General features: G+C 51.4%; 1 protein-coding gene across 1 annotated transcript in view; it reads left to right on the forward strand.

Moving 5' to 3' along the window:
• Positions 1-15,864, forward strand: part of NCKAP1L (NCK associated protein 1 like) — a 92,953-nt gene extending 77,089 nt beyond the window's left edge. Inside the window, exons 28-31 of the mRNA XM_077329262.1 lie at positions 301-417; positions 2,923-3,032; positions 7,625-7,714; positions 15,053-15,864. Of these exons, the coding sequence (XP_077185377.1) occupies positions 301-417; positions 2,923-3,032; positions 7,625-7,714; positions 15,053-15,178 (443 nt within the window). The 3' untranslated portion in view covers positions 15,179-15,864. The remainder of the gene's footprint in view (positions 1-300; positions 418-2,922; positions 3,033-7,624; positions 7,715-15,052) is intronic.
• Positions 15,865-21,767: the final 5,903 nt, after the last annotated feature.

The raw sequence follows: 21,767 nt of genomic DNA on the forward strand, positions 1-21,767 counted from the left end.
TCCCAAACGCTCACAGGGAACGTTCTCTCTTTCCCCCTTTCCCCCGCATACGCCTGTCGATTCGAGCGGAGCCAGGCCGTGCCAGTTCTCTTCAGCCCGTTGGCTCCATCCATCAGATAATTTATCGGTCTGTCACAGCTGCCACAGCCTTTTAGAACTCTTCCCCCCCCCCCACCCGCCCGCCATGTTTTTGAACGAGACCGCCAAGCCCAGCCAAGCCAGGGAGAGGAACCGAGAGTGTGATTCCGGCTTATTCCTGAGATCTCTCGCTGTACAGCATCCCTTTTGCCTCCCTGACAGACGGCTCATCCCCCGAGGAGGAATACAAGGTTGCTTGTCTGCTGCTGGTCTTCGTAGCCGTGTCTCTGCCGCACCTGGCCACCGACCCTTCCTCTGTCTATGCCTCCGAGATCAACGGTAAGACACAAGGCACAGCCTTCCGGCTTCCCCAAACCTGCCTTGCTGATTTACTTGTCAGGAGTATAGGCAGCCTCTGAAAAACACACATGCCTGCAAAAGGTAGCCATGGTAGCTGCAGTTGGGGGCACCCTGTGGCCTAGACTAGCGATCCCCAACCTGTGGGCCACGGACCACATGTGGTCCTTCGACTAATTGGAGGTGGGCCCCGAGGGACGCCTTCTCCCCCCCCCCCCCCGGCCCTTTACTTCATCCCCCCCAGCCCTTTACAACACACTTCATTGTTGTGGCGTGTCTGTATCTTATTTTGAAGGGATGTTTAAATACTCCATAGCGATCAGAGAGTGTTAGGGCAGTGGTTGAGAGTAGAGGAGTAAACTACCCCCCCCCCACCGGGCCTCAGTAAAAGGCGTTGAGTGGTCCCCGGCGTTGAGTGGTCCCCGGTGATAAAAAGGTTGGGGACCACTGGCCTAGACCATTACTTCCCCGCCCGCCCCACCCCAGAAGATCTAAGATCCAGCGAGCAAAACTTGCTCAAGGTTGTCTTCTCAGCTCCTACTTTTCTTTCCAGCCTACATGAGGCAAAGACACCATAGTAGTAGTAAAGACAGGGGGAGGGAGAAAAAAGGAGGCTGAGGGTGCAGGTAGTGATGTCACTTCTGGGGGAGTGGCAGGGGTGTGTGGCCAGGTGACATCACTTCCGGGACCCTCAGTGTGAAAAATTATTTCAGGGGCTCCTCCATGGTCAGAAGGTTGAAAAAGGCTGCCATAGCATTTTGCTCTCCTCCTCAGAAGAAGAGTTGGTTCTTATATGCCGCTTTTCCCTACCCGAAGGAGGCTCAAAGCCACCCGAAGGAGGCTCGTGAAACTCTGGGATTTCTTGATGGTCCTGGAAGGGTTTCCCGAATGGGTGGGAGTTAATTAATTATTTTTAATTGGGTAAACCTTTATTGGATGATATGACCATACAGAGTCATGTTGACCTGCCCCCCCCCCCAGTGGCCAATGATGGGCCAGGAGGAGGTAAGAAGGGAAGGGGGCGTGTCCAAAGCTCTGCTTCCCAGCTATATTCTCCATGATCACACCACTTCTGGGGTTTCTTGAAGCCTGAAGAATATTTCAGGGGTTTCTCACCTGTAAAAAAGTTTTGGAAAGGCTGCTGTAACATCTAGTTTGGTCCCAAGAAACTGCATCTAGGAGGAGGCAACGCAGGTGAGGGTGGAGGTCATGGGGACATTTTTAATTGTGGATGGCTGGGATGCTGGGGAGCGGGGATGCAAGTTTAGCCTTCCCACTAATTGGGTGTCCTTGAGTCCACTCTGGTATTTCCTCCTGTGAAAATGGATGTTTGCATTCTTTCGTAGTAAACAGTTGCCCCAGGCACTGTTTTAATGAGGGCAGAACTTGTCCTCTGCTTCCAATCATGGGAAATCCTTGAAATCCTAACCATTGGATAGGGTAGGGGTAGTCAACCAGATGTCCGTGGACTACAATTCCCATGAGCCCCTGCCAGCGTTTGCTAGCAGGAGCTCATGGGAATTGTAGTTCGTGACTATCTGGAGGACCACAGGTTGACTACCCCTGGGATAGGGACCTCACAAGAAGGGGGTGCCTCATCTGTTTGATCTCCCGCCTCGGCTGCTTCTGATGGGGACCCACTTCCATGCTGTTGTCACAGCTGAAGGGTGACTGCTTATGGTGGTTGTGCCTCTTAATAGGGCATGCAAAATGGAACTCTTCCGCCAGGCATTTGGTTGAGGCCGGGCTGACTGGAAGATGAAGAGAAGAAGAAGAGTTGGTTCTAATATGCCACTTTTCTCTACCCGAAGGAGTCTCAAAGTGGCTTACAATCGCCTTCCCTTTCTCTTCCCACAACAGACACCCTGTGAGGGAGGTGAGGCTGAGAGAGGCCTGATCTCACTGCTCGGTCAGAATAGCTTTATCAGCACCGTGGCGAGCCCAAGGTCACCCAGCTGGTTGCATGTGGAGGAGGAGCAGGGAATCAAACCCAGCATGCCAGATTAGCAGTCTGCACTCCTAACCACTAAACCAAGCTGTCCTGCCCCACCTCCAAACGTCAACTGGAATGACTACCTGGAGATGGCAATCGGGGGTGGATGGATTGATTTGGTGGTGAGGGGGTGGAGTTAGGGTGTAATTTTATTACTGTTTTAACTTTTTGCTGCCATCCACCATGAACCAGCAGGTCTGGCAACAGCAACCAAGAAATTTAATCAATCAATCATGCCGATCGCCACTTTGGGATCAGGAAGGAATTTTCCTCCAGGCCAGAAAGTGATTTTGCACTCCTCTGAAGGAGCGAGGTGCAGGTGGTGATTTTCCTGCACTGTGCAAGGGGTTGGACTAGATGACCTTTGAGGTCTCTTCTAGCTCTGTGTTTCTGTTTCTCAATCATGGGCCCAATTTTGCCAGGTCGCCTTAGCTCCTTCATAGAGCCACAGTTTCTACAAATGTCGGTACTGATCTAACACTCTCTCTTTCTAGGCTATAACAACAACATCCACTGCCTCGCGAAAGCTATCATCCAGGTCGCAGCTGCCCTGTTCACCATCTACAATAAGAACATCGAGAGCCACCTGAAGGAATTCCTTATGGTGAGTGAAGACGTTCATCTACAGCAGGGGTGGCCAAACCATGACTCTCCAGGTGTCCATGGACTACTATCACCTTGAGCCCCAGCCAGTACGCTGCTTGCGGTGGGGCTATAAATCCTCCTTCTCCCAGCACTGTGGTCCCAGCCTGATTGGCCCTCCTTTTCTATGGCTGCCCTTGCCTGATCATGGATCTGGGGCTTCTCCTTGAGCTGAAAGCAGGACAGAGCAGGCAGAAGGAGTTGAAAAAGAAGAAGAAGAAGTAGTTGGTTCTTATATGCCGCTTTTCTCTACCTGAAGGAGTCTCAAAGTGGCTTACAGTCACCTTCCCATTCCTCTCCCCACAACAGACACCCTGTGGGGTGGGTGAGGCTGAGAGAGCCCTGATATCACTGCCCGGTCAGAACAGTTTTATCAGTGCCATGGTGAGCCCAAGGTCACCCAGCTGACTGCATGTGGGGCAGTGCAGAATCTAACCTGGCTGGCCAGATTAGAAGTCCACATTCCTAACCACTACACCAAACTGGCTCTCTTGAAACAAGCCCAGCAGCTGGGAGACAGCAGCTTGCAGCCCCCCACCTGCTCACTCCCTTTCTGCACCCACCGTTTGTTCTCCATTTTCACTGAATTCGGGTCGATATGGCTTAATTCGAACGCTGTACGCGCACTCTGCACCTCTCCATTTTCCCCAGATTTTTCTACGTGGATTGCCAGAGTGCGTCACAATCAGAAGAACCATAGCTAGTTTGGTGGGGGGCAGACCACCTCATTTGCATTAATTAATCTACCAATTGGTCATTTGGGCTAGGTCCACCTCGTTCGTGTTGCAGGTATCGTGGTGTTCTGTGCTCGGCTGTGTTTTCCTCCTTACAGGCAAGAGGAACTTCTCTCGCCTGCAGCTTCCTCTTTTTTCGCTGCTCATCTGTTTTTACAGAAAATGTAATTTGTTTGATTTGCCAGCGAGGAGAGGTTTGTTTATTGAGGCATATGTGGCGTTTTGTTGCAGGAAAGACAGTGACAAATGGATGCGGTATTTTAAGGCTATGTGCCGGTTTTAATTTTTGTTTGATATGTTTATTTTGGCTTTTGCAGATTTTGTTTAAAAAATAAAATAACGTTTGCGGGGCTGAGGCTCAGTGGGAGGGGACTCCTCCGCCAGGCATTCGGTTGAGGTCGACCCAAAACCATCGCTTCCAATTGGCTCTCAAGCCCCTCCTCCTCCTACGACTGACACCAATCTGCCTAACCCACTGGGTCCCAGTAAGAGTTGGGCTGAGGCTCTTTTGTAGTTCCATCATTCTCTTATAGAATCATAGAATCATAGAATCATAGAGTTGGAAGGGGCCATAGAGGCCATCTAGTCCCACCCCCTGCTCAACGCAGGATCAGCCCAAAGCATCCTAAAGCATCCAAGAAAAGTGTGTATCCGACCTTTGCTTGAAGACTTCCAGTGAGGGGGAGCTCACCACCTCCTTAGGCAGCCTATTCCACTGCTGAACTACTCTGACTGTGAAAGTTTTTTTCCTGATATCTAGCCTATATCGTTGTACTTGTATATATGTTATTGTGCTTATCATGTTAAGGTTATTGTTGTATTAATGCCATTGCTGTTATCCCCTGTGGTTGCCATATGTTACCTGTATCTTTTTCCTGTTTCCTGTAAGCCTCCCCGAGACTTCGGGGAGGGCGGTATATAAATATAATTAAATAAATTAGATAAATAAATGCAAAAGGTCCCAGGTTCTGTCCCTGGAATCCCCAGTTGTACAAGGATCAGGTAGGAGGCGATGGGGAAGGCCTCTCTGGCTGTGACCTTCTCATTCCTGTCGATGCATTATACACACACACACAGCCCCCCGAGAAGAAAACAAAATGCCCAGCAACTGTTCACACACTCCACACTTTGGCACAGAGAGATTCCCATCTCACCGTGTCCTATCTCTGAAGATGCCAGCTGCAGCTCCTGGATAAACGTGGCAGACCACGGTCACGCAGCCTGGAAAACCCACAACGGCCGGTGGATTCCGGCCGTGAAAGCCTTCGAAGATCCACACAAAGAACTCACAGGTGTGATCGAATCACCCATTTTGGCTCTTCGAGACGTGGCAGACGGTGCTTCCGGGAGTCCGTGACGGCAGATCAGATGAGACTGGCGTTAGCTGCAAGGTCCTGCACGGATTTTTAAGTGTCCAACTGGGGGAAGGAACCCCGGGCCTGCAATTCCGCGTCTCACAGACAATCCTCCCCGCGCAGATAGATAGCAGACAGCTCCCGTATCTGACACAACTGTTGCTGCGATGTTGCCAGCAAGGAGAGTTGATCCCGCTGGCTGTGGGTGATGGATAGAGGCACCGCTAAGCGCCGTCTCTGCCTTATTTCCGGCCTGTGGCCAGGGGACGTGATTGATCTGCCGGTTAGGAACGGTGGCAGTTAACATCCCTGATGCCATCGCACCAGTTGGAACGTTTACCTGCAGACCGCTGCCAAGAAGGTGTCCGAAGCCACTTAGCAGGCCAGGCCGGAGATGGTCGGGTGAATTTCGAGGTCCCCGGCCTGCCCTTTCTGCTTCCCTGGCCTGCCCTTTCTGATGGGTTTGGCTTTCCCCCAGCAAAGGACAAGGGTTTCGTTTGCCGGATTCCTGCTGCCGAAACAAGGCGAGCGGCCTTTAATCGGAGAGTCCGAGGCCGTCGCTGAGGGTTGCAAAGCAGAAACCTCTTTGAAAGCCCTCGTTGTGCCAAAAAAGCAACCAATAATTTCTTTAATCAAACAAATAGTTACTTTGCAGCTCAGCCTCAGATGCACTCTTAACAATTGCTTTAATTGCCAATCGGTTAAAAGATTCCTTGGCTTTTAACGGATGTGATTAAATTTACATATCCTTCAAAAGAAAAGGCGCTTTTTCAAGGTGCTTTTTCGGGAGGGGGAGGGGAAAGGTGCCAGCTTCTGTTTAGCAATCGGTAATGGCTTCCCCGCCCACCCCCACCCCAGTTAAGTGCTCTTTGTTTAAAGGGAAAGAATAATTCTTCTATTTCCGTCACTATTGTCGAAACAGGCAAATGCATGTCAGCCTCTCAGGGGTTTAAGTCTGACATGCGGCTTTCCGAAAACGACTGGAGCAGATAGCGCTGCGGTTCTGTTTCTGCAACCTGCTAAATGTTCTAGAGCAGCAGTTCCAAACGAACCAGGCTGTTAACACTGGCAGAAGGACAAGACAGGCCTGGCCACCAGGACCCCCCACCACAGAGAAGGCCTAGTCTCCCTCTTAATGGATGAACTGAGTGGCCTAGGGCAGGGGTAGTCAACCTGTGGTCCTCCAGATGTCCATGGACTACAATTCCCATGAGCCCCTGCCAGCGGCAGGGGCTCATGGGAATTGTAGTCCATGGACATCTGGAGGACCACAGGTTGACTACCCCTGCCCTAGGGCCTGCAAAGTGATATTGTGCCTGCTGTCAGCTGGCCTGGGGTTCTGCCTCCCCCAGCCCTTTACTGCTCTCTGATCCAGGAAGGACGAACCATTCATCAATTTGATAGGGGTATGTTAGTAAAATCAGTCCCCCGCCCCGTTCTTTCTCTCCATGTAGGAGAAAAGACGTATTTATTTATTTACATTTATATACCGCCCTTCCCCGAAGGCTCAGGCTGGTTTACAGGGAACAGGAAACAGATACAGATAACATGAGGTCACACAAGTGACAACAGCATTAACACTACAAAAACAATAACCCCATTATGGTGACAGGAATAATAATATGATAGAACTGCAAAGGAGCCTCAGCTCAACTCTTACTGGGACCCAGCGAGTTAGCCAGATTAGTGGCGGTCATAATAGAAGGGGGGGGGCTGAGTGCCAATTGGAAGCGATGGTCCAGGTAGACCTCAACTAAATGCCTGGTGGAGGAGCTCCCTTTTGCAGGTCCTGCGGGACTGTTTCATTTCCCCATGGAGAGCAAAAAAGTTTGCAGAGGGAAGAAATGGCTCACCCATTCAAATGTTCCCACCCACTCAGGACTGCAGCTTTCTATGGCGAGGGGTGGGACTTGGGAATCCTTCCCCAAATTACAACTCCTCTCCAGATTACGGAAATCAGTTTCCCTGGAGAACATGGATGCTTCTGGGGGGGGGGGGGCTCTGTGACACTGCACCCGATTGAAGTTCCTGTCCTCCCCAGGCTTTCCCCTCAAATCTCCAGGGATTTCCCACTTGGGTCTAACAATCCTATCCCTCCCTGTCCCCTGCGGGTAGCCAGAGGAAACCTGGCAACTCTATCTATGGCTGATTTGCTTTGATTTTTTTGCTTTAAATGGGGACTACAGTCAAGTTTAAACTGCGTGCCTCATCTAGAGGTCACTAAGCCGTCTTCCTTTGGACTCTGTACTTATTTCCTCGAAACAGGGGTCCTTCTGGGCACACAATTTCACCCTGTAAGAGCTTGTTCTGCAAAGCTGGGGACCTGCTGAACCCCGGTGGCTTTGTCAATCTGCAGCCCAGGCCCTGATTTTAATGGCACAAGTTAATTGAATCTTGAGCCTAGGCTGCTGTCAATCACTAGCAAACGGACTGAGATCTCTCTCTCTCTCTCTCTCTGCCTCCAGATAGCCTCTGTGAGCCTCTTGCAGCTTGGGCAAGACGTTGACAAGATGAAAGCCAAGAACAAGGAGTCCATCTCGCTCCTCATGCACTTGGTGAGTGTCCTCAAAGAGAAAGAGCCTGAGCGGGCATTTCCTCTCCAGCGCACTTAGAATTAACCGGGGTCACTTCACACCCGTGGCGGCATTTCCTATGGAGAGAGCACTTTGTTGTTTATGTCAAGCGTGAGTGGAGGCAGGTCTGCAGACAGGAGCAGAGCGCTGTCATCCGCTCGGATCAACCCGCAAAAGCCCCTCTCGGTTGCGACGATTTTTCCGGCAAGGAGGGGAGATTGCATTTCCTGCCATCCTCCCCGAAACACACACTTGACTTTTTTGTGAATTGGCCAGTGCATGTATTTTCCAGCTTTGGCACCCACAAATATGTACTCTCTGTTTGCAGCTCAAGGTGTTCTCACGTTGCAGCTCACTTATGGCAACACTGGGGCTTTCCAAGGCAGGAGACTAAATGAGGTGGTTGGCCATTGCCTTCCTCTGGGAGCCAGCTTGGTGTAGTGGTTAGGAACGTGGACTTCTAATCTGGCAAGCTTGGTTCGATTCTGCGCTCCCCCACATGCAGCCAGCTGGGTGACCTTGGGCTCACTGCGGCACTGATAAAGCTGTTCTGACCGAGCAGGAATATCAGGGCTCTCTCAGCCTCACCTCCCTCCTAGGGTGTCTGTTGTGGGGAGAGGAAAGGGAAGGTGACTGAAAGCCGTTTTGAGACTCCTTTGGTGAGAAAAAAAGCGGCATATAAGAACCAACTCTTCTACTTTGGGTAGCGGCCCTGGACCTCCTTGGTGAGTCTCGCATGCAAACGCTAACCATGGCCAGCCCTGCTTTGCCCCAGAGATCTGATGAGACCAGGCAAACCTGGGCCATCCTTACCTAGAAGCATCCCCTTATACACTTCATTCTCATGTGGGAAAGAATCATAGAATCATAGAATCATAGAGTTGGAAGGGGCCATACAGGCCATCTAGTCCAACCCCCTGCTCAACGCAGGATCAGCCCTAAGCATCCTAAAGCATGCCCTCTCTTTGCATAGGCAGGCAATGGCAAGCCACCTCTGAACATCGCATGACTTTAAAAGAGCCACAGGGTCACCATAAGTCAGGTGTCTCTTGGCAGCAAAGAAAAGAAAGAACAAAAGAGAAGAAGGAGGAGGAGAAGGATTTGTTTTTTATACCCTACTTTTCTCTACCAGATGGAGGCTCACAGTGGTTTATAACTGCCTTTCCTTCTTCTCCCCACAACAAGCACCCTGTGAGGTCAGTGGGGCTGAGAGAGCTCTGAGAGAACTGCTGTGTGAGAGCAGCACTTATCAGGGCTGTGACAAGGCCAAGGTCACCCAGCTGGCTGCATGTGGAGGAGCAGGGAATCAAACCCAGCTCGCCAGATTAGTTGTGGATTTTTAAAAAAAGAATCCCGGCTTGAAAATAGATAAAATATATTAATTACCTATTGATTTTCTGCCTGTAGATTTCAGTCTAATACCGGTGTGCCTTCACCACAGGTGGGAAAAGGTGGGAAAGCCCACGGATTTTTGACTGAAGTTTGTGTGATGTTGCTTCTGCAGGAAGTACATTTTTTTAAGTTCACATCGAAGGCTTGCTGTACCTTCTAGTCTCTAGGCTTAAGCAGAATCACAGAATCATAGAGTTGGAAGGGGCCAGACAGGCCATCTATTCCAACCCCCTGCTCAACGCAGTACCAGCCCAAAGCATCCTAAAGCAGAGTTTTGGCACGTTGCACAGAAAAGGCACTGCCCCTTCTGTAGGGCCATCAAGAAGCTTTCCACCGGAGCAGAGAAGCGCCATTAAAAATATGGTTCTTTTTAAAGTGTTCAGCAACAAGATGTGGGGTTTGATAACACACAGGAAGAGAGGGCTGTGCTCAAGACGGAGCAAAAGAACAACGAAAACCCTCTTGGAGTGGGGGAAAAGAGAGTTGTTTTATTCAGATCTACTGCACCACTGTCTGTTTGTTCTTTTGCATTTTGAAACATCAAGCTTGCCGGACGTATGATGGAGAGGTATGCCTAAGTATGCCCGTCATCTCAGTTAAAAAGCTAGAGCCCAAAGCTGAAGGCTGCACAATGAACTTTCCGCATATTGTCTCTGTCTTTATCACAGAGCATCATGAAGACCCATGCTTATTTTTTCTTCACTGAAGCTGTTTTACTGGGCTGCGGGGAATCATTAAGAGCTGACAAACGCTGTGTCAGAGAAATGAGACAGTCCTCCAGGCTGCCTTCTCAGACGAGGCGAAGGACCGACTTTGTGATGAGGCCGCGGACGGAAGCTGCCAGACGCTGATTTGGGAGTCTGGCTAGGGACGCCCTCTGATCCGTCTCTGAAACCTAAAGTTTCAGGGAGTGTTTTAAGGACCGCCCTCTCCTGCAGATCAGGCCCCACCAGTGTTTTGAAATTCTGTTATAAAATAGTCGTTGGAGGGGGTAGAAGGAAATGTAGTGTAGAGGTTAAAGCAGCCTGTCTCAAATTTTTTTTTAATGTTGAGAAACCTCTGAAACATTCTTCAGGCTTTGAGAAACCCTAGAAGTGGCGCGATCGTGCGGAATAGAGTTGGAAGGCAGAGCTGTGGACACGCCCACCCAGGGCCCCTCCCCTTCTCACCTCCTCCTCCATTGGTGGGGGGCCGATATGACCATATTTGGAGAGATCACCTAATAAATGTTTAACACATTAAAAAAAAAAAATTAACTCTCACCCCTTTGGGAAACTCCTCCAGGGTCGTCAAGAAACCCCAGGGTTTCACGAAACTCTGGTTGAGAAAGCCTAGGTTAAAGAGTGCCAGATTCTTTTTTTTTTTTATTCAAAGTTTTTTTGTTTTATTTTCCAAGATTAAAGATAGTACAATGCAAGTAATCTACATTATTGATACAGAAAGAAAAAGATTATGCTCTTCATTTAATACACTTAATACCCCGTTTCAGTCCCCTTTTAACTTTTTTTCTTAGGTAAATCAGATAAGGGCCCCATTGTTCTTGAAAAGCCTCTTCTCCTCATTTAAGATTATAAGACTCCACATGGCTACAATATTATGGACTTTTACCCAAAGCTTATAAACTTTTTCACGTTTCCACCACATTTAGAAGGAGAAGCCTACTTTGTTACCATCTTTTCAGCATTTGTTTGCATGGTTTTTAACAATTTTTTGTGCCAGATTCTAATCTGGGGAACCAGGTTTGATTCCCAATTCCTCTGCACGATGGTGACCTGGGGCCAATCACAGGTCTCTTAGGGCTGTTCTTGTGCAGCAGTTCTATTGGAGCTCTCTCAGCTTCCCCTCCCTCACAAAGTTTCTGCTGTGGGGAGAGGAAGGGAAAGGTGTACGAAAGCCACTTTGGGACTCCTTCTCCCCCTCCCCAGTGGCAGGCAGATGCCGCAGCAGGGAGTCTTCAAGCAAAGGTTGGATGCACACTTTTCTTGGATGCTTTAGGATGCTTAGGGCTGATCCTGCGTTGAGCAGGGGGTTGGACTAGATGACCTGTATGGCCCCTTCCAACTCTATGATTCTATGATTCTAGGTTAAGTTGGCTGCAAGGTACAGATTATGATGGGTGTATGTGTCTGTTGAAGAGTGGGGGTGAATATGCAAAGCTCCAAAAACACTGTCTGCGGTTTGATCTCCCCCAAGCCCTGGGTGTGGCATCCATGGTTCCCGATCACCACCACCACTTCATCCACACAAGTTCACGGGGAAGGTCAGGCTGACCATCCCAAAGCCGCCCCCGGAGCTTCGTGGCAGAGTGAGACCCGGACCCCAGGCCTTCCTTTTCCAAATCCAGCCCTGCACCACATAGCTCATTAACAGAGAACAGAGGGAATGAGCCCCATGTTCATTTCACAAGGGCCAGGTCTGCTGTAGAGGAGCCATTCCTGGGGTGGATTGAAGGGAAACTATCAATCCCGACTCATGCGATCCAGGATCACCCGCTGCGTGCCTTTCAGCTTGGGTGCTTCAGCCCGCTGGGAAGAGCAGGCCGAAAGACCACGCGCTCCAGGGCCGGAAACAGGCGGGGGCGATACATCTCCATTAAGAGCCCCCTCGGCAATCGGATGGTTATTGATTCTCCTGCTGATGGGAGGAGACGGCCGAGCTGGGGAGGGTCCGGATTCCCCCGCGCGGGATTGATATTCGCTGGGCGAACTGCTCTGGGTAGCAAAGCAATTTAAATGCAAATGTTTCCTTCTGGGCCATGCCGGGGAACCAGCATGGCACGCACTCACCTCCCTTGGTCATGGAGGGGTACAGGGTTTTTGCAAAAAACGTCTTTGAGGCACGACCCCTCCCCTCCCTCCTAGACATGCCAGAATCACACAGAGCTGGAAGAGACCACAAAGGGCCATCCAGCCCAGTCCCCTGGAGGGGAAAGCTGCTTTGGAGGGTGGACTCTGTAACATTGTACACTGCCAAGCTCCCCTCCTGCGAAAGCCCTTCCAGCGATCGGATTCCACTCTCATTTCATCCCATTCTGGAAAGCAGTGGCTGGGAGTGGATTGGGTTTCCTGTTTCCTATCCAGGTCAAGCTCTAACCTGGGCCCATTCCGCACACACAGGATAATGCACTTTCAATGTTCTTTGGCAGCTGGATTTTCCTGTGCGGAACAGTAAAATCTACTTCTAAAGTGCATTGAAAGTGCATTATCTATTGTGTGCAGAATAGGCCCTGGACTCATTCTGCACAGATAATGTAATTTCAGTGTGCTTTGGCAGCTGGATTTTCCTGTGCGGAACAGGTAAATCTACTTCTAAAGTGCACTGAAAGTGCATTATCTAATGTCTACAGAATAGGCCCTGGATTCATCCTGCACATTGAGGATAATGTACTTTCAATGTGCTTTTGCAGCTGGATTTTCCTGTGCGGAACAGGAAAATCTGCATTAAAGGTGCATTAACGCTTGGGTGCAGAATGGGCCCTGGATAGCTTAGGCTGGACCGATCTCATCAGATTCTGGAAGCCAAGCCAGGTGGGCCCTGGCTAAGACTTGGATGGGAGGCCAACAACGAAGTTCAGGGGCACAAGACAGAGGCAGGCAATGGCAAACCAATGGCCACGGAGGCGGGACCAGCCAGGGTCACCGGGGTCGCAACGAGGAGAGCTGGCAACAGCAAACCAACTCTGAATGTCTCTCGTCTTGGAACCCCCCCCCCCTCCCGGGGATCATCATAAGCCACTGTGACTCGAGGGCAAAGCAAACCTACGAAAGGGAGAGTCTGGATGTCAGCAAGCATTCCAGATCCTCAAAATGGCTTTGACATAAAATGCACCAAAATTCTGGGTCATCCCCCTCCCTCCCGCCCGCCCCCAACTCAACACAGCTGCACAGATGCAAGAACGCAGGCTCTGCATTTGTCTTTAGCACAGAGTAGACCTGTGGTGCCGGAGGCTGATGGTGGCATTTTCAGAGAGCGAAAGGTGGCAGGATGGGAGGGCTTGTTGTTCATGTTCTACGCACGCATCGCCATGTTTACATCTGGCGAACATGTTTTTATGTTGTCTCCAAAGCGTGCCGAATGGTTTTGACCAGAGGCGACAATGAGACATACGGGATACTTGCTGCATGCATTACCTTGCTCTCGCTGCGTCATTTTCTACTTTACCCACATGACTATTTTCTGCATTGTTTAACGTATTATATCTAATACTTATGCTTTTTTTTTCAGGAGCCCGTAATCCTGGCTCCGTTACACTGCTTATTAGATGCCTTGCTGGTCGAGGGCCTCAGTTTACGCTGCGTAATCCGCCTTGGGGCTCAGAGAGAAATACGGACTAGATAGAACGTGGTGGTGAAAAGTGCCACCAAGCCGCAGAGCAGGGGTAGTCAAACTGCGGCCCTCCAGATGTCCATGGACTACAATTCCCAGAAGCCCCTGCCAGCATTCGCTGGCAGGGGCTTCTGGGAATTGTAGTCCATGGACATCTGGAGGGCCGCAGTTTGACTACCCCTGCCGCAGAGGATTCATGGCAGCCCCATAGCGTTTCCAAGGAAAGAGGCAGTTCAGAGGAGGTTAGCCATTGTCAAAGGTCTCCCATCCAAGTAGTAGGCAGGGCTGACCCTGCTTAGCTTCCGAGGTCTGATGAAGTCATTGTAGACTGGGCTGTCCAGGACAGGGCAAGGACAAGCAGAGGGGTTTGCCATTGCCTGCCTCTGCTTAGTGACCCTGGACGTCCTCTGTGGGCTCCCATCTAAGCACTAACCAGGGTTCACCCTGCTTCGCCTTGAGATCTGATGAGATCCGCATAGCCTGGGCCGTCCAGTTCAAGCCATAAATAACGCAAATAAATGAGAAACATAAAGAGCAAAAGGGAAAGTGTGGCTTCTCTCCAAGCACTTTAGACGCCCTTTGGAAAAACATTCTCTGCCTGTGGAGACCCTGGAATGAGACGGAATGGTCAGTCCTAATGTACACCTGTTCCCGCTGTACAGAAACCTGCAACATCTGTTTAGCAGAAGCAACAGCAAGCACAGGGGGTGATCCCCTCTCAACCCATTTTAATCTCTCTGAGATTCCGGCATTCCGCAGGGCCTGCAAAACGGAGCTCTTCCACCAGGCCCATGGTTGAGGTCGGCACACTAAGGAAGATCTGTATGACCCCCCTTTCAGGATACAGCCATTTGTGTGCCAGTTATGGGTTCCATCTGCCCCCTCTTTCCCCCTCCCTCTAGGATAGCGATCCCCAACCTGTGGGCCACAGACCACATGTGGTCCTTCGACTAATTGGAGGTGGGCCCCGAAGGACACCTTCTCCCACCGCGGCCCTTTACTTCATCCCCCCCAGCCCTTTACAACATACTTCATTGTTGTGGCGTGTCTGTATCTTATTTTGAAGGGATGTTTAAATATGACCATAGCGATCAGAGAGCGTTAGGGCAGTGGTTGAGAGTAGAGGAGTAAACTACCCCCCCCCCACCGGGCCTCAGTAAAATTGTCAAGCGTTGAGTGGTCCCCATTGATAAAAAGGTTGGGGACCACTGCTCTAGGAGATTGTATGGGGGGGGGGGAGTTAGTACAATGGTACAATTGAGTTAGGACAATATTGTTTTTTCCCACCATATCTTATTTTTTTGATTGTATTTTATGTCTGGGGTTTAAAGGGGAGTTTATTGGGGGTTTTATATTGACTTTGTAACCCACCATGAGCTATTCAGGAGTGGCAGGTAAGAAATGTAAGAAATAAATAAGAAATAAATATCCATCTCCAGGCAGAGCGCGGCATTTACTTAGGTGCAGGATCCGGATAGCCTCATCCCGTCAGAGCACCAAGCTCTAAGGGACGTGCCTGCTGAGAACGCCACGTGCTCACCAGCCAGTACGCACTTCTGCCAAGCCCTTGCTTAACACCCCCTGTGTCTTTCTCTCCCTCAGCTCGTGGAGGAGTCACCCTTCCTGACCACCGACATGCTGGAAACCTGCTTCCCTTACGTCCTCCTGCGCAACGCTTACCGTGAAGTCTCCCGGGCCGCCATCTTGAACCGTCTCCCTGCACACTGACCCTGCTCTCTCGACCGGTCTCGATCCAAAAGACAAAGGCTGTGTCCTTGTTCACCCAGAGCACATGTGCCAAAGCTGCCACCCTTTGCAGGGTGGGGGATAAGTAGGATGGCGGGGAGTTCCTTTTGTCTCAGGTTACTTCCACTCAGAGGTTTCACCCCGTCCTCTTTGGCCTCCAAACCGGAGCCATTTTCTCTGGCGCCTCCGTGCAATCTGATGCTATGAGTTAATGCACTTTCAACGCACTTTAGAAATAGAAAATCCAGCTGCAAAAGTACACTGAAAGTGCATTATCCTACACATGCGGAATGGGCCCTTTTCAGGTAGTCTCTGGCTCCCTTCCCTGACATGCTTGACCCGAGCCTCAGAAACCTCTGCAGAGAGTTGTTCCCATCATCCTCCCTCCCCCCCCCAACATTCATATTCCCATGCTCAGGACCAGATGGTCTCTGTCAAGGCTTCGGATGTTTTGGCTATTATTTCGCGCCTAGGGGTGTTAGCTGTAAACTGCATTTTCCTTTGGAGGTAAGCACTGTTCTGTGTGAACTCAAATTGTGTTTTCTGGGGAGGGGGGATTCGTCTCTGTGAATGTTCTTTGAACTCCACGGCCTTTGTCTCAAGCATTGCAGGAGGTGCGGAGATGCTGTTGGTTCCTTTCTGAAAATAAACGCCCGAGTCTTTGCTTACACTCTGAGTTGGCGCTTCCTGGGGAAAAAACAGCCATGGTGCACGATCCTCCTCCCCCACCCCGCCAGAAGTTAATCCAAAATGCACGTGACTGCATTTCTCTCCTTCCTTCCTTCTTTCCTCCTTGCCCACAGTCAAGACCTTTGCAATGTGTCCCGGAGGGAAAAGATATATCTTAATTAAAAAAAAATAGAGCAATATGAACATCGATAGCAATCATTATCGAGCCTCTTGTGGCGCAGAGTGGTAAGGCAGCAGACATGCAGACTGAAGCTCTGCCCATGAGGCTGGGAGTTCAATCCCAGCAGCCGGCTCAAGGTCGACTCAGCCTTCCATCCTTCCGAGGTGGGTAAAATGAGGACCCAGCTTGCTGGGGGGTAAACGGTGATGACTGGGGAAGGTACTGGCAAACCACCCCGTATTGAGTCTGCCATGAAAACGCTAGAGGGCGTCACCCCAAGGGTCAGACATGACTCGGTGCTTGCACAAGGAAGACCTTTACCTTTACCTTTTAGCAATCATTACGATCGCCATCAATCCAATCTGGTACTCTCTGCGCTGACATATGTCACTGTTATTTTTTAAAATGATCTGCTGAGTGGCTTACAGATTTAGCAGTAATGAAAGCTCTGCATGTGCATGTGCGTTTGTAAGTGTCACCGGGAAGGAAATGAGGCCGCATCGGTAAGAAGGAGAAAGAAAGGAGGGACAAGGGAGAATTGTCTGTCTGTCTGTCTGTCTGTCTGTCTATCTATCTATCGGATTTATATCCCGCCTCTCACGACTTGTCTGGCATCTCATTGCAATGTTTCAACGCTCCCTGTTGATCTTAATTTGCCTGGTGCCATTTTTGCATCCTCTGTTGCAATGCACGTTCCCCCCTTTCAGGTTCTTATCCGCATCTCAAGGACCCGCTCCCCTCTTCCTTATTTTTGATGTAGACCTCGAGGAAATGTTCTGCATGTTTTGAAAAGTCACTCTGAATAGCTTTATGAAGGGGCCGTTTGGTTTCATACAAAGCATTTGCTCGTCTTTACGTGTCCAAGCATGTAACGTATTCCTCGCGGTCACCATAGGGAGTGGAGGATTCATGCTCATGTGGACATTTATGCACGTTTAACCTTTTGAACATACATGAAACCACCTGATACTGAATCAGACCCTCAATCCATCCAGGCTGGTTTTGTCTGCTCAGACTGGTTTCCTGGGGTCTCAGATTGAGGTCTCCCAAATCATGTAGCCCTTCTCAATGTTTTTATTATTGAGAAACCCCTGAAACACGCTTCAGGCTTTGAGAAACCCCAGAAGTGGCACAATCGTGCAGAATAGGGCACGCCCACCTGGAGGCCCCTCCCCTTCTCAGCCCCTCCAGGCCAATCATTGGCCATTTTGGGAGGGGGGAGTGGGTCGACATGAGCCAATATGGTGATGTCACCAGATAAATGTTTAACAAATTTAAAAGATATATATGCCATTAATCCCCACCCATTCGGGAAACCTTTCCAAGGTCATCAAAGAATCCCAGAGTTTCAAGAAGCCCTGGTCAAGAAAGCTTGACCTACTTGCCTGGTCCTTTTAACTAGAGATGCTGGGGGTTGAACATGAGACCAGAGAGCAACAGTCCCTCCTCAAAGCTTCATCTCTTTGAGACTCCTTTGGGTAGTGAAAAGCAGCGTCTAAAAACCTTAAAATGGCATTCTTGGTAGAGATTTTACTTAGAATCAGAATATCTCTGTTGGATAAACAAAGGCAGCAAACAAAGAATATTAGGCATTTCAGCAGTTGCCGATTCCATTAAAAAATCGGTTAACTCTTAAAATAGCCGAGTGAAATCTTGGCTACTGTTGTAATAAATGTGGGATCCTTGGATAACATTTATCCAGCGTTTCTCATCTGCACAGAAGAGTTTCATTTGCTCCAGGTGATCCGCTGGAGTCTGACGCAACTGTGCAAACCTGGGGCATTCCAAGAATTTGTGAAACTTCAGGTCACCTTGCAAATACGACCTTCTTCCTCACAGATAAAAGCTTGGGGAGAAACTCTAAAAGCCCTACAAGGGCCATCCAGGTAGGGATTTTACTGAAGATGAAAAGAGTACCCAGTACCTTTACCCGGCACACGATAAACTGTAGAACATTACCCCAGATAGCTGTGGTGGTTGCTGTTTATTATTTTTAAAAGATGAGACACGTTCATGGCCTTTCACCAACTATGCAAGCCTGGATGACCTCCACGGGCAGAAGTGATTAAATCTGGCAGCCAGAATCCAGAGACTGATAGCTGAGTAGAAATTTCACCAGTGGCCCCCTGCTTGCAAAACTGTCTCCAGCATGCAGCTGGTCCCTGATGGAAGATAGGAAGTGGAGCTGAAAGGACCTCGGGTTCAACTTGTGTACAGCTTGCTTTGTCTTCAAGCACCTGGTGAATGGCTGGGAATTGGCAGAAACTAGGCTCTGTCCCAGGTCCCTTCAGAAAATTAAAGCTGCAGACTAGCAGAGTGCTTTGAAAGTATGCAGTTGTTTGTTATCTTTGTGGCTGAGGCACCGATCCAGACACACGGCACTTTGAGGTTTAAAAGAGAGAATCTTTACTGCAATGATTATTTACAAGCATTGCAGTAAAGATTCTCTCCTTACTAAAGCAGAGCACAAAAGCTTAATGGGTAGCTACAAAAGCAGCACATTGTAAGCCTCTTGTGGCTAAGCTGCAGGCAGACTACATCTCCCGCATCAGCAGAGAGCCTTAATGCTTCAGCAAAAGACACACACCGATCTCTTCCTGAAGAAAGAGGAAGTGGGGTGGGGGGAGCCCACCTTAAACAAAGGAATCCTTACGATATGTGCTCAGGTTTTTTCCCATTGCAACCTCCCCTGTGACCACTCAATGCACTGGTGAGCACACAGGTACAGCTCAACTGCTTAAACAGCTAACAACAGCCCTTGAAGGTTGACTTCACCAAAGTTCTTGCTGATTGCAATTTCAACACAAAGGGAGAAAGAGGCCCTTGGGGGTCATGAGTGTGTCTGTGTGGTCAGCGCTCTCGAGTATTTTCAGAAGGAAGGAAGGGCTATCCTCTGAAGACACCCCCAGGCAACCTTGGACAGCCCCTCTTCTTGCCCAGGCTGTCAGATGAGAAAGAGAGCCGTTCTTGCCCCAGCAAAGCAGCCGTAGCGTCAGGCATCAGGATGGCCGGCACAAGCCAAGAAGGAGCTCTTAGGCCACAGCAGTCATCTTGCCTCTTCGGAACTGACTCTTGCTTGAGAAACAAAAAGCATGCCTACTGGATGGGGGATACGCTTCTAGGTAGCACTGTGTGTGAACGAGACCTTGGGGTACTTGTGGATTGTAAACTAAACATGAGCAGGCAGTGTGATGCAGCGGTAAAAAAGGCGAATGCCATTTTGGGCTGTATCAACAGAGTGTCGTGGTTCGGTCCTTGGTGGCTTGGGAACCGGACCGAACCCCGCCATCAGAGGCGCCCGCGATCACGGAGGTAGGGCATGGTGATCATAGGCAAGCCGGCAGCTGGGCGCCCCACCCGATCGTTGAGGTGGCAATGGCCGCTAAAGAACCTCAATGTCCCCCTCCACCTTTTGACAAGGGCCCGGAGATGGCCCTTTGTTCCAGGAAAATGGGCCATCAGGAACCCCGGAAAACCTCGCATATGTGCATGAGTCATGATTGTATCAGCATGTTCCCTCCGCAAGTACTGGGTGGGGCAATACAGCCTAAGGAGGTGGGTTTTGTATAAAAGGGAGCTTCCACCTGGAGTTCGGTGGAAGCTCTTACTCCATACCAGCGGACTCCACGTTGCTGAAATAAAGCTTGTTCCTGTTGTATCGTTCACCAGGCCTGGCGTGACGTTTTTCTTCAAAAGGGCACCCTGTTTTTTCAGTTAGCAAGCGGGTCCCCGACATCGTAAGAGCTTCCCACCGAACTCCAGGGTCGGCATCGCATCCGAGCGCTTATCGGGACGGATCCAGAGATGGCGTTTTCAAGCAACGGGGCGGTCTCGACCCCCACGAACCCCGGGAACATGAGTTTAATGTCCCCGGGAGATTTCCTCCGAAAATCGGGGGGCCAGGAGCAGCTGTCCGGGACCCCGAGACCCTCGGCAGCGGCGGCCAAGGGAAGGCGCCGGGCCATGGGGTTCCCAAGCACGGCGGGGAGCGCGCCGAGGTCTGGGGGGTTGGCCCCAACCTGGGACACCCAGCTGAGGCAGGCGCTTCGCCCGGTAGGACCTGAGGAATCCCTAGAGGACCTGCGGCGGGCCATGGCGGACTTGGCCAGGCGCTTGCAGGCAGCTGAAGCCCGTGAGCAAGCTCGGGCCGGGCCCGGAGGGACTGGTAATACAACGGCGGAGGGGATCGCGTCGAGTGAGGACGTCTCCAGCGACGAGGACGAGCCCGGCACTGGTGAGCGGGCCCCGGACCCCGACCCGGAGCAGTTTTCAGTCCCGAGTAGGCGAGACGGCCAGCGGAGAGGCGAGACAGCAGAGGATCTCGGGGGAGCGGGTGAGCCGACGGGGCGGCGAGAGCCGGACCAACGCAGGAGCGACGTGCAAGGCAGGGAGCGGCACGGCGTCGTTGGGCAAGTTGGTAGCCGGTGGAGCGGAGCAGGACGAGACGGCGGACGCCGAGAATCCCGGATCCGGAGGGGGTCGGACTACTCTCCAAAACGTTCCCCCCCAGAGCTTAAGGCGCGTTTCGACGGGACGCCGGACGACCTCCCGCAGTTCCTCCTCCACGCGCTGACGCATGCCCGGAGGTATGGAGACCGGTATGAGGACTCCGAGGACTTGGTCTGGGGGGTGGCCTCGTGTCTCCAGGGCAAGGCGGGTCAGTGGTACCTAGGGTTGGCCGAGCGCGGCGACCCGGCAACTCGGGACCTGCAGGACTTCGTGGTCGCGCTCCGCCGACGATTCCAGGACCCCCAGGCTGAGGACAAGGCAAAGAGTCGGATCAAGGGACTTCGACAGGGTACTAGGGGGGTTATGGACTATATAGACATTTTCCGGAGGGAAGCAGGCAAGGTGTTCTCCTGGAACGAGGAGACCCAAATCGAGTACTTCCGGGAGGGCCTTAACCCGAAGCTCAGGGAATGGGCCGTGATCAAGGGGACGGAAGAAGATCTGTCTACACTGGAGGGGTGGTGTTTTGTGGTCGCCAAGCTGGAAGCCAGCCTGGGTTGGGCCGCCGCACCCCCCCGGGAGGCCAAAGGCGGGTCAGCCGAGGCGCCGAGACCGGGCCCCGACAACTCTCGCCCCAATACGACCCCCGAACCCCGAGCGGGAAAGGAGACGCCGGGAAGGTCTGTGCCTGAAATGCGGGGGGTCAGGACATTTCGCAGCAGCGTGCCAACGGCAAGGGGGGGAGGACCGCGGGCTCTCCCAGGGGGGAGGTGCGACACGCCCCCAGCAGGCACGCCGGGCGGAGGACCTCCGCAACGAACCGGGAAGCGCCCAGGCGACGGGAAACGGCCAGGACCTGCTGTAGACGGCGCCGGGCAGCAGGTCCCGCGGTGCGAGGGAAAACCCCTACAGCATGAGGCGCGACCTCCGAACGTGGTAATTTTAGAGCTCCGGAACCCGGAGAACGGACTAAGTTGGGTGGGGGAGGCTCTTTTGGACTCTGGATGCGACCACAGCATGGTCCACCCCCAGATAGCCCGGGCTTTGGGGCTACCGAAGCGCATTCGGAAGGTTCCCCTGGTTTTCGTCCAGATGGACGGCAGCCCGATTCAGGGGGGACCTTTCGGGGAGGAGGTGGGTCCTATCGCCATCCACATAGGGGACCACCAAGAGCTGCGGTGGCTGATCCAGGTCCCCGTAGCGGGATATCGGGCGGTGTTGGGCCTGGATTGGCTGAAGGAACACAACCCCGTGGTGGACTGGCGGGCGGGG

This window comes from Paroedura picta, chromosome 3, assembly GCF_049243985.1.
Source record: "Paroedura picta isolate Pp20150507F chromosome 3, Ppicta_v3.0, whole genome shotgun sequence".
Classification (NCBI taxonomy): Eukaryota; Metazoa; Chordata; class Lepidosauria; order Squamata; family Gekkonidae; genus Paroedura; species Paroedura picta.